The 16,635-nt window shown below is 44.4% G+C and overlaps 1 protein-coding gene across 1 annotated transcript in view; it reads right to left on the reverse strand.

Moving 5' to 3' along the window:
* The window catches only part of RFX6 (regulatory factor X6), a 465,451-nt gene that overhangs the window by 10,869 nt on the left and 437,947 nt on the right, over positions 1-16,635 (reverse strand). Inside the window, exon 18 of the mRNA XM_086925262.1 lies at positions 10,508-10,723. Within this exon, the coding sequence (XP_086781388.1) occupies positions 10,508-10,723 (216 nt within the window). The remainder of the gene's footprint in view (positions 1-10,507; positions 10,724-16,635) is intronic.

Consider the following 16,635-nt stretch of genomic DNA (forward strand, 5'->3'; position numbering starts at 1 on the left):
CGAGGAAAATCTTACCCCAGACCACTTCCCGGCGAGATTTCTCAATGCGGGAGGTCGCCAATAGCCGCTAAAGCTCGCATAGAGAAATTTTCTGTCGGGTTAAGGAAGCTGCCGCTTGAGTAGAACAATTACTCGAGCAGCCGAAAATAGCAGCACCCTCTTGTGCTAGTCATGATGCCATTCGTGCTGATTTTCAAGCACGGGACAAACACCCTGTGGTAAAAAAAACGTGCGAACAGTGCGACCTAATGCACTATGCTGCTTGCAGAACTCTGCGTAGTGCGACAGAGTTTTTTGGTTACATGGAACTCCGCTAACTTTTCCTAGGCCTAACTGTAACCCTCTCTCGTAGAAATTAGTGGCAGTATGGACTTAAAAAAATCCTTAGGAAACAATGTTCAAATAAATTACATTCTTTAAAATTGTTTAAAACAATTATAAATATAAATTGGTGTTAATCAAATATGAAAATAGTACATATTTAATATTTAATTATATTTAGTCAATTTAATTATAAAACAGTTTATAATTAAATAATAAATATGTACGATTTTTATATTCTTAACATTAATTTATATATATGCATATGCGTTACTATTTTCAATAATTTTTTATAAATATTTTCTAATTCTTACAAAGAAGACAGGACAATGTTGTTGAAAATGTTTCAGTCACTGTGATACTCCAGAACCTCAATCCATGTATCATCCGTGTATCATCCTCAATGAGACAATATTGATCGACTAAGGTGTTATAATCCTGGATCTTCTACTTTTGTAGAACACACCCAAGCTGTAGAACACTTTCTCTTTTACTTCTAGTTTTTGGACTTTGTAGTGTGTGTCAGAATTCATTGTTTGTCCTTCTTATACTTTCATATGTATTTTTGTTAGCTCATTATAACAATTGTTGTTTGAATAATAACAATTATAATATTATTTACTTCTATATAGATTATAGTACTGACCACATGTGATAAGGCCTTCTACAAAGACATTCTTGTGCTGGTTGCATTCAATTTGAATAAACGTTGTTAGACCTGTCTGCCTTTGGGTAGTCCCTCCTATTCATTATTTATTTTTGTCCCCTTTTTGCCCCTCATACCTTTTTAATCTTTTTGTGTCCACTAGTTTTACGGTGTTGGCCTAGGGGTTAGATGCTCTTTTGCCCTCATAGTTTTTCACCCAAGGCCTAGGTGCCTTTTCTGACTGGAAAAGATGGGACCCACAAAATGGTCGCCATTAACTGCCATAACGGTCAACCCCTGAGTAGGACCCATAGACTAGAATAGGGGCCTTCCAGAACCTTCTGGTCCCTTCTGGACCTTCTGAGGCCAGCCAATATAAGGTCAGCTGCAGTGCAGCCATTTTGTCTTGCCAGAGAGAGTCAGCTGGAGGACAGGCTGTAGCATAAGGTGGGGATAGGATAACCAAAGGGTTGACCTCCCAGATTAGGGACGCTTCCCTATTGATTCACCAACCTTTCCACCCTTGTTGTTACTGACTTGACCCCGCTTCGTGGGATTCCTGGAGACCCTGGGCGCCTGACCAACCCCTAGCCTAGAAGTAATGGTTATGAGTGGTTGAGGGTGACTGAATTGCTGAGGAGCACAGTCCATTGTCCAGTAGGGAAGTCCTCAGTGAGACTCTGGCAGTGTTTTGCCAAGAAGAAGGAAGGGTTAAGGCTGAGGGATCGTTTATTGTGACCCCCTCGATTGGCTCCTTAAATGAACTGAGGACGTAGTTGCCTTTGATTCCCCCCTGCGACATACCCAAACGGAATCCCTCCTCATACCTGTGGTGTCAGACTGTTGGCTGTGAATAGCGGCTCACCAAGAGGGGAAGACAGGGTCCGTGTGGTCGGGGCAGTGATCGCAGGTAGTGCGGACGAGGGGAGGAAGCGATCTCCTCCTTCCCTGGGCCAGCGTGAGGTAGACAGTGGCTTTGCATGAGGAAGGCATTCCCCTGAACGGCGCAAATCTGGTACAGTGGCCGCCGGTCCTGGAGTGGGCGGAGCGGAGGAAGGAGAGCCGTCGGAGCTGAGCGGGCTCGGGTGTAGAGCCACTACACTCTCGCGCATGCCTGGATGGGCCGATTGTCCGTGAGAGGCGGAGTCAGCTGGGGAAGAGGAAACGGGCGTGAGGCGAGTATTGGCTCTCGTCAGCCTGTGTGGCCCCTTCGCCCCGCCCCAGCTCTGGTATCGAGTGACTGGTCGGGCGGGTGAGCAAGCAGCAGCTTCCTTCATTCTGTGTCATATCACCCCGCGCCAGCGCTGACAGCGAGTGGCTGGTCGGGCGGGAGAGGCGGATCGAGCAGCAAGAAGATACAGGCTGAGACTTCTGTTGTGGTCTCCCTTTCCCCTCGGCGATCCGAGACTTTTGTCTAGTGGGCCCAACTTGAAAAGTAAGGAGTGTGTGGGGTGAAGACTTAAATTCAGAGTTTCACCGCCAAGAGGGACTGAGGAGCGGTTCCTCCCGAAAGGTCTAATTGTGAGGGGAAATTCAGACCATATGCCCTTAAGACTTCCACATGTAACCCGTTCGCTCCCAATGCTGAGTCCTGGAAGTTGGTAATTGATGTGATGAAATAATCCTTTTGCTTTCAGGTTCATAGGAGAGCGGACACAGAACAGTGATCTGGGGGTAGTAGGAACTGTCTAAGTATCGCTAAAAGTACCTTCTGGCAGGGAAAAGTGTAAAGCCTTCATATTAGTTACGGGTGAACAGGATATTCAAAGTGAAAACGAATAAGGAGAAATACTGGTGTAAAGGAGACAAAGTGAAACAAACCTATTTTTATAAATCAATCCATATTTTTCCAAAACATTGGTGTAGTGTCATTTTTGAGTGGAATTGCTTTGAGTTACTGCTGGGTGGTATGCAATCTTTACACATGTGCCTCTGATAATTGGTTGTCTTACCCTAGGCCAGGCTACTCTAGGTGACCTGACAACTCCAGGTCCAACATATTGGTGTCTAGCGGTGGGATGAAAACTGTGGTTGCGACTACTCTGCAGTAACTAAGTGTAATCCACTAACCTACACCTGGAGTTTTCTCCTGGCGGACTTCCTAATTTTTACTTTTGCTTTTTCCAAATTTATTCCTGGTGGTGGGGTGGAGGTAGCTTCAGGTTGCCCTTGTAACTCTATTCTTTTTTGTGTGCTTGACCTTGAATTGCCTTTAGCAAAATGGAATTTGCACTGGAAGAACTGGACACTTATTCTGTGGCCCAGCTAAAAGAGTTCTGTCAACAAATGGGAGTATTCTTTAAGCGTGGTGCCAAGAAAGGGAACTACAGACCAGTTTGAGGGCTTGGGTGGAAGCACATGGAGAAGGGAAGGAGGAGGATGAGGGGACAGACCGGGACACGGTCATAGAGGTAGAGGGATTATTCCACCCTGAGGTGGGAAACCTACTCCCAGGTAGGGGTGAGCGGTAAATCCGTTACGCCCGCGGATTTTGCGGATTTTTGGGAAATCCGCAATCCGCGAATTTTGCGGATTTCCCGCAAAATCCGCAAAAAAAGATCCGCGGACGTAACGGGTTCAAAAGTTGAACCCCCACTCCAGTAACTATTTTACAATGGCGCCAGCAAGCTGCCAGCGCTGTTGTAAAATAGTTACAAAGTTAGCTTGCACAGGAACCACTAGATAAAACGAAGCAGGTGCTGCTTTATTTTATCTAAGTGGTTCCTGTGCAAGTTAACTTTGTAACTATTTTACAACGGCGCTGGCAGCTTGCTGGCGCCATTGTAAAATAGTTACAGCCTGGCTACAGCTCACTCAAGGGTCCCCTGCGCCCTTCGGGGCGATTGCATAGTAACACACACATGGTCGCTCGAACTAGTTGATGCTCAAATTCAGTGACTCATTCATTAGCCGAAAAACAATCGTGAGCGTCGTCGAGGCTGGGCAGGGATGCCTTCTTCCCAAATCTACCGTGGAAAATCAGCTGTGATGCTGGATAGAGGCCTTTGCATCCTTGACTTTCACGAGCGCAATACCCGTGCTGTTCCTGTGACCAGGAGTTTCTTTCTCTTCATCTGCTGAACTGATCTTTCTCTGACCTTTTATACACACAAGAGGCAGTGTTCGCACGGGTTTCTGTAAGTTTGCGAGCGTTTTGTACAATTTAGCAATTTGCGAAATTGTACAAAACCCTCGCGAACTTGCAGAAACCCGTGCGAACACACAAAAAAAAAAATCCGCGAGGATTCGCAGATTTTGGCAATCCGCAAATTCGCAAATCCGCAAATTCGCGGATTGCCAATCTGCAAAATCCGCCCATGATGACCTACTCTAGGAGGGGCAGTAGTGTCTCCGGGGGAAGCTTGACCGAAGCGAACCTCTCCCAGACTTGCTCTCGTCTCAAGAAAAGGATGGGTCGGTGGAGGGAGTGATTCTCTCCCCATCCCTAACTCCTGAACAGCGGGAGGACTGCCGCCAGATACTGGAGCAGTACTCTACGTTGTTCCCCATTGTCCCGGGAAGGACTCACCTGTGTACCCATGATGTGGACACAGGGGACAGCCCACCAGTAAAGTCAAAAACCTACCGGCTGTCCAACAAGGTGAAGGCTAGCATCCATGGTGAGATTACCAAGATGCTGGAGCTAGGAGTTATAGAACCTTCCACCAGCCCCTGGTCCAGTCCGGTGGTTCTAGTGCCAAAAGCCGCTCCACCAGGCACCACTCCAAAACTGAGGTTCTGTGTGGATTACCGGGGACTGAACTCAGTTACAAAAACTGATGCTCATCCGATCCCTCGGGCGGATGAATTAATTGACCGGCTGGGAGCTGCCCAATATCTCAGTAATTTTGACCTCACTTCGGGGTACTGGCAGATCTCCCTGACAGATGGAGCAAAGGAAAGGTCAGCCTTCTCCACGCCTGAGGGACACTTCCAATTTTGTGTGATGCCCTTTGGGCTCAAGAATGCCCCTGCCACTTTTCAGCGGCTGGTGAATCAGGTCCTCACCGGAATGGAGGGTTTCTCCGCTGCTTACCTGGATGACATTGCTGTCTTCAGCAGCAGTTGGGAGGACCATTTGCAACATTTGCAAGCAGTTCTCCAGGCCCTGAAACAAGCTGGGTTGACCATCAAGGCCAGCAAATGACAGATTGGGCAGGGGTCGGTTGTGTACCTTGGACACTTGGTGGGTAGGGGAACAGTGCAGCCCCTCCAGGCAAAGATTGAGGCAATCATGGCCTGGAAACCCCCCAAGACCCAGACTGAGGTCCGAGCTTTCCTGGGCCTCACAGGATACTACCGTCGCTTTGTGAAGGGGTATGGCACTATTGTAGCGCCCCTCACAGAGCTTACCTCAAAGAAACAACCTCGACGGGTAGTTTGGACAGAGGCTTGTCAGCAAGCCTTTGAAAAGTTGAAGCGGGCAATGTGTGCAGCACCGGTCCTGAGGGCCCCAGACTTCTCCAAGGAGTTCATTGTCCAGACTGATGCATCAGAACATGGCATTGGGGCAGTGTTATCGCAACTCAACGTAGAGGGTCTGGATCAGCCTGTGGTTTTCCTATCCAGGAGACTGCTTCCCTGGGAACAGAAGTGGAGTGCAATTGAGAGGGAAGCTTTTGCGGTGGTGTGGGCTCTGAAGAAGTTGCGGCCATACCTGTTTGGCTTGCAATTCCTGGTTCAGACTGACCACCGACCCCTTCGTTGGCTGATGCAAATGAAGGGGGAAAATCCCAAGTTGCTGAGATGGTCCATCTCCCTACAGGGAATGGACTTCCGGGTGGAACATCGGCCTGGAGTGGACCACGCCACTGCAGATGGCCTCTCCAGGTATTTCCGCCTTAGTGATGAGGACTCCCAAGGGGTTGGGTAGCTCTCCCCACTTTCAGCTGGGGGGGACGCGTGTTAGACCTGTCTGCCTTTGGGTAGTTCCTCCTATTCATTATTTATTTTTGTCCCCTTTTTGCCCCTCATACCTTTTTAATCTTTTTGTTTCCACTAGTTTTACGGTGTTGGCCTAGGGGTTAGATGCTCTTTTGCCCTCATAGTTTTTCACCCAAGGCCTAGGTGCCTTTTCTGACTAGAAAAGATGGGACCCACAAAATGGTTGCCATTAACTGCCATAACGGTCATCCCTGAGTAGGACCCAGACTAGAATAGGGGCCTTCCAGAACCTTCTGGTCCCTTCTGGACCTTCTGAGGCCAGCCTATATAAGGTCAGCTGCAGTGCAGCCATTTTGTCTTGCCAGAGAGAGTCAGCTGGAGGACAGGCTGTAGCATAAGGTGGGGGTAGGATAACCAAAGGGTTGACCTCCCAGATTAGGGACGCTTCCTTATTGATTCACCACCCTTCCTCCCTTGTTGTTAATGACTTGACCCCGCTTCGTGGGATTCCTGGAGACCCTGGGCACCTGACCAACCCCTAGCCTAGAAGTAGGGTTTATGAGTGGTTGAGGGTGACTGAATTGCTGAGGAGCACAGTCCATTGTCCAGTCGGGAAGTCCTCAGTGAGACTCTGGCAGTGTTTTGCCAAGAAGAAGGAAGGGTTAAGGCTGAGGGATCGTTTATTGTGACCCCCTCGATTGGCTCCTTAAATGAACTGAGGACGTAGTTGCCTTTGATTCCTCCCTGCGACATACCCAAACGGAATCCCTCCTCATACTTGTGGTGTCAGACTGTTGGCTGTGAATAGCGGCTCACCAAGAGGGGAAGACAGGGTCTGTGTGGTCGGGGCAGTGATCGCAGGTAGTGCGGATGAGGGGAGGAAGCGATCTCATCCTTCCCTGGGCCAGCGTGAGGTAGACAGTGGCTTTGCATGAGGAAGGCATTCCCCTGAACGACGCAAATCTGGTACAGTGGCCGCCGGTCCTGGAGTGGGCGGAGCGGAGGAAGGAGAGCCGTCGGAGCTGAGCGGGCTCGGGTGTAGAGCCACTACACTCTCGCGCATGCCTGGTTGGGCCGATTGTCCGTGAGAGGCGGAGTCAGCTGGGGAAGAGGAAACAGGCTTGAGGCGAGTATCGGCTCTCGTCAGCCTGTGTGGCCCCTTCGCCCCGCGCCAGCTCTGGTATCGAGTGACTGGTCGGGCGGGTGAGCAAGCAGCAGCTTCCTTCATTCTGTGTGGTCCTATCACCCCGCGCCAGCGCTGACAGCGAGTGGCTGGTCGGGCGGGAGAGGCGGATCGAGCAGCAAGAAGATACAGGCTGAGACTTCTGTTGTGGTCTCCCTTTCCCCTCGGCGATCCAAGACTTTGGCCTAGTGGGCCCAACTTGAAAAGTAAGGAGTGTGTGGGGGGAAGACTGAAATTCAGAGTTTCACCGCCAAGAGGGACTGAGGAGCGGTTCCTCCCGAAAGGTCTAATTGTGAGGGGAAATTCAGACCATATGCCCTTAAGACTTCCACATGTAACCCGTTCGCTCCCAATGCTGAGTCCTGGAAGTTGGTAATTGATGTGATGAAATAATCCTTTTGGTTTCAGGTTCAGAGGAGAGCGGACACAGAACAATGATCTGGGGTAGTAGGGACTGTCTAAGTATCGCTAAAAGTACCTTCTGGCAGGGAAAAGTGTAAAGCCTTCATATTAGTTACGGGTGAACAGGATATTCTAGGATAGCCACTGTTTATCCTTCACTAGCTGCATAATATTGTTAGAAAGGAGGGGTGAAACTAGTGCTGAACTTTGATGTAAATGTACTGAGGAGAATAATTTGGAATTGTAAAGTGTGACCCAATACTCAAAGTGAAAACGAATAAGGAGAAATACTGGTGTAAAGGAGACAAAGTGAAACAAACCTATTTTTATAAATCAATCCATATTTTTCCAAAACATTGGTGTAGTGTCATTTTTGAGTGGAATTGCTTTGAGTTACTGCTGGGTGGTATGCAATCTTTACACATGTGCCTCTGATAATTGGTTGTCTTACCCTAGGCCAGGCTACTCTAGGTGACCTTACAACTCTAGGTCCAACAAACGTGAATTTTGCCAAAATCAAGCTAATGCCAAGAACTCTGAATCTGTTCAGAAAAAATTTCTTATGAGAGCTGAAGTTCCTCATTTCTTCAGATACCCAGGTTATTACATGGCATAATGCATATTATGCTGTGCCATTCTATCTGCTTGCTCCTGCATCTAGCTTCTCTTACGCAGTTACCTCAACCCAGATATATTTCTACCTTTTCCTTTGGAATAGTTTCTCTTACATTAAAATGTACTTATATTTCAGCTTCCATCACCACATATATACTTCATCCTTCTCTTTCCTTTATTGCAATTGATATGTTTTTTAATCAAATATAAGCCTCATCTATTCTGAATGACTTACAAAAATAACCGGTCTTTAAAGGAAGTAACAAAGGGGCAATGTACAAATATCTTGTTGCACATACTGGTCAGAAATTGCAATCATATTTTTTGAGACCAGTAAACATTTTTAAAAACTGACCTATGTACTGATACGTTGGCTTCTAAAAATCTGAATCAAAGTGGGTTGCAATCCGACTTACTTCATTAACATTAACAAGGTATTTTGCAAATTGCAACTCACTATGTTTGTATACCCTCACAGGAATTTGTGCCTGCTGGAAACAGACCACCATGCCTGTGATTGCATTTCAAGAAAATTAACTTTAAAAAAAAATACAGCCCATTTTCCTTAAAGGGAATCAAGCTGAATTTGAAACGCAAAGTACATTTTTTTTGATTGAGTTTGCCATGGTCCTAAACAAACTTTTTCTAACATTCAGTAAGGGGAAGTGTAAAAGGAAAGGGGTCTCTTAGGGCCCTTTTGAGCATGGGATACCACCTTAACATTGGGGTCAGGAATTTACAATGATCTACAATATTTCAATCCTAAATCTTTGATATATATATAGATAGGAATCGCTATTTAGAAAGTATACCTACAGCACGCTCACTGAAAGAGCAATTCCATATCCATCTTTATACCGATTTTAGGAGCTGATAACAAGCTACTGATTCCAAAAATATGTTTAGCACATTGGTAAATATGGCACTACATAACAAGTGATATGGAGGGATCAATACACTCAAATTAATCATAGGATACGTCAAATTATTCCTATTGTATGGTACGTAGTCCCATCTTATTTTATTGCATCTCAAACAAGTCATATACACATGTTTATTCCTGGTTAGAACAATTTTTCCTTTCTTTTTTAATTTCCTTTTTAATTGTTCTCCATCATATCAATCTAAAAAAACAGTACACAAATTATACAAAATAATACAAAAATCATCAAAAATACATATATCATCACAAGAACATCACAAGAAACACAACAATGGTTTCCTAACCCCCTATTTTACAGTTGAGTGTTTGCTTATTGATTAGCTGCGATCCAATGCGAGGTAATCCTCTACAAACTTGAGGTATCTATTTTCACCTCTAAATCTTTTTAGTACTGTGCACATCCAAGTAAATGCAATTTTTTAACTTTTTAGGATTCCTCCTCTCTTCAACTGCTGATGCGTTTCAGCCCTTTCATATGGGCCTCATCGGGACAAGGGTATAAGGAACAACTTGTGAAACCTCATGTGGGTCCTTCAATTCAATCTGTGTCATGGACTCAGTCAATAACGTGGCACATTAGGTCACCTAGCAACAGTACCGCTAAGCCAGGCAAATGGGGGATACTTGATCTTTGAAAAACCCCTTCATATGTGCGTTCCAGCACCGTCCATTTAAACGTCTAAAGTGCTGCTTCCCTGCGCTTGTCCGGTCCTCCTCTAAACGAGAGGAGGACCAGACAAGTGCAGGGAAGGACGCTTTACTTTGGTGGCTCTCACAGTAAGGTTGGGCATAATGTTTTCCAGGGGATTTATGGCCAGTGCAACTTGCAAGTATTCTACCGCACTGCACTACATGTGAAATTATGACCATTGCCTTATGAGCGTATGGTTTAATCTGATGCAAAGTGATTTATGATATATGCCTTACTACAGGGGTCTCCAAACCGATCGTGGAGAGCCGGATCCATGCCAGATTTTTTGGATATCCCCATTGAGATACATGCAGTAATTTTATAAATCTGGCATGGATCCGGCCCTCCAGGACCGGTTTGGAGACCCCTGCCTTACTATGACAAGTGCCAAGTGGCACAGTAATCCCTCTAACGTTAGTCTTATGTGGTTTATGTGCATATTTGTGACAAGCCCCTAGAGGCGTAGTGATATATGTTATGACGCCTAATGTGTTTATGTATATATAATACAAAGGGTATTTTTTATTTAACCTTGTGTGGAGTATTTTTGTGTGTTGTGCCTAGTATGTCACTAGTTTGTTGGTGTGTGTGTGTGTGTGTGTGTATGCGCAACGGACTTTACACATTGCATCTGGGATAAGAGTGACTGCTCTGCCAAGCTACCTAGAGGGTGAGCAAGGTTTATATTGGGTGTGTAACTCCCTAACCCTGACTAGGGTGGTGGATTCTGCCTGGCTTAGGTGTATACCCTAGCCAATCAGAAACCCCATTTCAAACAGTTATTAACAATATATTGAAAGAGATCCAATGGATAGTACATACTCATTGTGTTCTGGCACACAAGAGAAGGCGAGTCTGTGTAGTAGGTGTCGCTCTGCTTCCGTCCACTGTCATCTAGAATGTTAAGAGGGTCATGAATGTCATTGTACGAAGGCAGTGACCGGATGCTGCTCACACTGCTAATGACTGAAACATGCTGATCTATCAGAGACCCAAGCCGGTGAGGTTCTTGATAGTTGACACTGTTTCCATAGTACCCTGTAAAACAAAATGAGTAGTAAAAAAAAGATGCCAAGAAAAACAACACATTGTCAACAGTCGGCATTTTTACCTACGCCCCCACATATGTTCATTGCTTTATTTTGCTAAGCAAACAAAGATAGGCTGATTGTGCTAAAAGAAGGGCCAAGGGTTAGAAGAGATTGCCTGGTAAAATATTTACTTTTCGACTCTCAGACCAGCGATGTTACTTTTCAGTAAGCTTGAAAAGCCAGGCTGGATGAACACACCAAGATATCTACATAGCCAAGCGAACTACAAACGAACAAGACGTGGGTTTTGGCAACAGTAACACCATGTCACCCATCATGCTTTGAACACTCTAGGCCATTCCATGTTGTAAGCATGGTCTCACTGCTTGACAAAACCACTGGGCCCAAATGACAAAGAAAGCCAGAAAATTATGGGCTGAGTCCTCTCCCTGGACATAATTTTCCAACTTTCTGAGATTCAAAAATCGATCTAGAAATATATTAAAAAAGCTGAGCTAGGTGAGGTTTTTCAGGTATACTTCTGGAAGGACATTTGGAATTCTTATCAGGATATTTTTCCAGCTGTGCGAAATAGAAAAGTATTTTTGCTATTGAGCAAGCCATTTCCTTAAACACCACACCAAATCTGGGGGTGAGCCATTCCCTTTTCCAGCCTGGAAAAGGATTTACATCAGATCTTGGTTGGAGTAAAAATTAAACTATTTCCAAGGTGAAAAGAGGAATTTGTGAATGCTGACAAACATACATGTTTGTTGAATTTCACAAACGTACAAGGTTAGCCATGCCGTGGAAACATCCATTCTCCCACTTGAATGGGATTTACTGGTACGGAGAACTTCCCACTCGTGCCTACCATATCTCAAGAATTAGTGGGCTTTTTAAAATACTGATAAAACCCAACCTGCAAGGAGCACATTTTGGTCAGTTCTACATCTTCCTAACTCTTCCCTCCACTTTACAGTCAGGCAAACATGTCTAAGTATAAATGAACCTGAAGTGTGTCTTAACTTTTGATTAAAAGCATCTCCCTGCCTCCTTTCCCTCTTAAGCACAGAGGGTCAGGTTTACAAAGGTAAAGTTATACCAAAAGTCTAACTGAGTCTAAATTCTAACTTTACTACTTTTCAATACTCACAAAGGTACATTACTACAAGTAAAGTTAGACTTTTGGGTTAAGTTAGACTTTTAGTCTAACATTACCTTTGTGAATACCGAAAAGTAGTAAATTAAACTTCTGGTCTAATTTAGACTTTTGGTCTAACTTTACTTTTGTGAATTGGGACCTTTGCTACTTTAGGATATATTTTATTTTAATTGTCTCTCGCTTCATCTTTATTTTTTAAAGCAATTGTATTTATCTTGTAGGTAACAACGTATGATATTCAGTACCTTTTTAGGTGTGAAACCTCAGTAAATAAGCCTTTATTATCAATGTTTGCAACATTGTGAGGTATTGGGAAGTCATATGTGTGATTGTGTGCATGAATGAACATGTTTATAAGCAAGTGTCTGTGTGTGCATGTGTGCAAGTGCACATGTTGGTGGGAGAAGGGGCATTAGAGGAAATGTGATTGTACCACTTCTCACTTTAACAGGGTTACGTTTGCTTTGATGCTGCACCGTTTTAGGATGGAATACTTAAATGAGGACACTGTATTTCTCTCTACTGTAACTCATATGACATAACTGGAACCAACATTGGTTCACAGATTAAGTACTTGATACCTTCTGTCAAACCTAGGACACTTTAATTGACCCACTTTGCACATCATTTCTTTCTCCTAAGACAATGCCCACTGGCACAGAAAGGTAGGCGCTCAATTACACACATAGGTGTAACAAGGAAGCAGTTGCATCAAACAAGTCACCCTTACAGACACTAATAGGTTTGAAAATGGTAACACTGAAAGCACACAATTGCTAACCAAATTTCTTCTGTTCAAAATATTTTATTACATTTTTAGGTGGAATCAAAAGAACATACAAAAAAGCGCAACACAAGAAGTACATACAGTTTTACATCAATGTAGAATGACTTAATACACGTTTAAAATTGATACAGTTAACATAACTACATGTAAATGCATCTGGAAAGGGCAGTTGACTTCATCTTTAAAAGAGAAAGCAATGCCTTACACTCAGTACTGAGTCTGAGCCAGTGGTTTCCGGTAGGCATCCTCAACACTTACTTTAGGGGAGTAACTTAAAATTTTTCGGGCCCATGTATCAAAGCTTAAATGGCAGAGCACTCACTGGATGATGTAGGTATGTTGCAATTCCTCTAGATGCATTGTACGGAGGAAATGAGAGCCGTGCCCCACCTTGAGCCAAACTGCGCTCTAGTAACTAAAAATTCTAAAGCCAGATAGAAGCGGAGAAATATATTGCGACAGAAACAGTACTTTAGTGATATTTGATTATACTGAGTGCCCTGGAGTCTGCTACAACTAAAAAACGACTTATGTCACAGAATATCGATGTTCCCGGGAATTGACAACAGCCCGTACTGGTGGTGGAATTGGCCACACTACATGTGGAAGTAAGTGGGCGGCAGCAGCCAAAGAAAAAATTGGGAACCAGCACTTATCTTATTTTTTAAGAATTAGGCACTATTTGCACTTCACGTTCCTGTGGAATAACGTGACAAACTCAAACATAATTCCAATAAATAGTGTTTATAGTTTTTTCTAAAGAGGATGAACACATTAATACAATGCAAACAGTGTATCAGGTGGAAATGTCCCTCTCTTCAGGGTCACCCCCAAACTTTTTGCTTTCCTACTCAAGTTCTTCTGACGTTTTTTTTGCAGACCATAGAACACTGAGCACTTTATTACTGCTTACCAGTGGTAAAGTGCATGTGCTCTCTCCTGTAAACATGGGGACATTGGCTCATACCCAATTGCAATATCTAGTTTACATATAAGTCCCTATTAAAGTGCAGTACATGTGCCCATGACCTGCAAACTGATTGCTACTAGTGGGCCTGCAGCACTGATTGTGCCACCCACTTAAGTAGCTCACTAACCATGGCTCAGGCCCACCATTGAAGAGCCTGTATGTGCAGTTTACACTGCCATTTCGAGATGGCAAGATAAACCCCCTGCAGGCCTAAACCTTCTCTTTTTATACATATAGGCCACCCCTATGATAGGCTCTGGACAACCCAGAGTGCAGGGTGCTATTTAAAGGATAGGAAATGTACTTTTAAGTTTTGCATGTCCAAGTAGGGAAAAACTCCCACGTTTGTTTTTCACTACTGCAAGGCGTTTCTCTTCCATGGGATAACATTGAGATTACTTTATCACATCTTGTAATTATGAAGAGATACATGTTCCAGGTTTGGTGTCTCTGGACTCACAATTTAAAATCACAACTTAAGGTGAAGTTGGATTTTAAGTTGCAAGTCTGAAAATGCCACTTTTAGAAAGTTGAGTTACAAGCACAGAGGCTTGAATGTGTTGCGCACTGTTAACCTGGTGTGAAAAAACACCACTCTGTATACCTTAACTTAAATCAGTGTGTTCTGATTTTTATTTATTTATTTTGATTGGTTTTCTTTGCTTAAATCACAATAAATAATAATACCAAAATGAAATTTTACATTGTTTCATCACAATGATTTTTGCAGATATAACATCATGTACTTGAAAGAAAATACAAAAGTGATTACAATCACATCATTTAAATTATGCAATATTTCTTTGCCGTTGCCCAATGCATTTCAGAACTTGAAGCAGTTCCTTCATCAGGTGATAATCTGTGAATGAAACATATAATATATACATAAACATACGTAAAAATGCAACAGAATTCCAACAATGGTTCATAATCTCACAATTACCATATGAAACGTATTTATTTATTTATTTATGAGCTTATAAAGCGCACTTATGCCAAGGGCGTCCTGGCGCTAAATACTGACTCCAGAGCTAGACGGAGGGGCTAATCCATGAATAACCAGGTCTTGAGCCCCTTTCGGAATGAAAGAAGCTCTGATGCATTTCTAAGATGCCAAGGCAGATTGTTCCAGGCTTTTGCCGCACAGACGATGAAGCTGCTTCCTCTCCATCTGGCCTTGTTCACCCGTGGCACCACAACTAGTCTGCCGTCGGCTGATCGAAGCGCTCTGCCCGGCACATACCATTTTATCCCACTGCTCAAAAACTCTTGGCCTGTGCCCTTCAGTGCTTTAAAAACTGTGCTCAGAGCCTTTAACTGAGCACGCCTTGGTACTGGCAGCCAGTGTAGTTTTCTAAGCGCCTCATTTACTGACACAAATCTAGGGATCCCAAGCAGAAGTCTTGCTGCCGCGTTTCGACCAGCTGCAGTCTGTATTCATGCTTCTTTCTCAAATTGAGGTACAGACTATTGCAGTAGTCCAAATGCTCCACTGGTAGAAAGCATTTTATTCTCCTTAATATCCTAAGGATATGAAAACAGGATGCTACTACTCCAATAACCTGGTCCCTATAGTCCAGGTTTTGGTCAATAAACACACCCAGATTTCTGGCCTTCCCATTGGGGATAGGTGGATTTCCCAGTGCTTCTGGCCACATATCCGGAGTTCAGATATTGGGGTTATTTCCAAACAAAATAACCTCAGTATTCCCGGCGTTTAATTTGAGACAATTGGAGGCCATCCAATCCGCCACGCTCTTTAAACAGTCATGACATCTCACTGTCATATCCACTCGAGACCCTCGTTGTAACGATAACACAATTTGAGTATCGTCTGCGTATGATGTGAGTTGCAGACTGAAAGACCTTATCAAGTCCGCCGGAGGGCTGACATAAATATGAAAGAGCATGGCGCTCAAGGAGGACCCCTGCGGCACACCACAGGGAAGGGCAAAAGGTTTTGATTTATCCACCCCCAGGTCAACTGTCTGAATTCTGTCGGTCAAAAAGGACTTAAGGAGAGTCCAGACCGGGCCCTACAGCCCTGCCCCCACCAACCGGTCCATCAACACTCCATGATGGACCGCGTCGAGGGCTGCCGACAGATCCAACAGAATCAGCACAGCAGCCCCTCCCTGGTCCACTGCCGCTCTCACCTCTTCCGTGGCCTTGATATGGGCAAGTTCCATGCTATGACCTGCACAGAACCCAAATTGTGTCGGGTCTAGGGCATTGGTCTTCTGAAGGAATGAGCTAAGTTGTTGATTGATGGCCTTCTCTAGTATCTTAGCCGGGAAAGGAAGGCAGGATATTGTCTATAGTTATTGGGATCCTTAGCATCCAGGCTGGGTTTTTTAAAAAGGGGAAGTATATATGCAGATTTCCACTTATTGGGGTACTCACTCAAGTCCATGATCTTGTTGAGCTTGGGAGTGAGAGTGGAAGCAATGACCTCGGGCGGGTTTTAAGAACTGCGGGTGGACAGTGATCTTTGGGAGAGCCAGACCGAACCGTCCGCACTAGGTTTAAAACCTCTGAGTATTGTAAAGCATTAAACCGCTCTAAACTATCCTGGCCCTTCCCAGTTTTTTTACCAGTACTGGTTGCCACAACCCCCGCCTCTCCTAGGGTTTTGTAAAAGGAGGAGAAGATCCCTTCAACCTTATTCCTAAATCATGAAGCTAGAGACTCACACAAAGCTGCACTGCTCTGAGTGCATGGCTTTGTTGGAGTTGTCGGTCTGGTAATGGTCCTGAAGAGTTCTCTAGAAGAGCAGCTAGCCCCCTCAATTTGCTCAGAAAAATAGGCCTTTTTTGCCTCAACAATCAATTGCTTATAGAGAGTAAGACTTTCTTTATATTTTTCCTTATTTGTGGGACAATAGCCCCTTCTCCAGATCCTCTCGAGCCTCTTGCACTCTGTTTTATGTTTTTGCAGAAGGTCGGAATACCAAGGTGCCGATGGCTGCGCTCTCCTAGGTGTAAAAGATTTTTTCGG

Source organism: Lissotriton vulgaris, chromosome 6 (assembly GCF_964263255.1).
Source record: "Lissotriton vulgaris chromosome 6, aLisVul1.2, whole genome shotgun sequence".
Classification (NCBI taxonomy): domain Eukaryota; kingdom Metazoa; phylum Chordata; class Amphibia; order Caudata; family Salamandridae; genus Lissotriton; species Lissotriton vulgaris.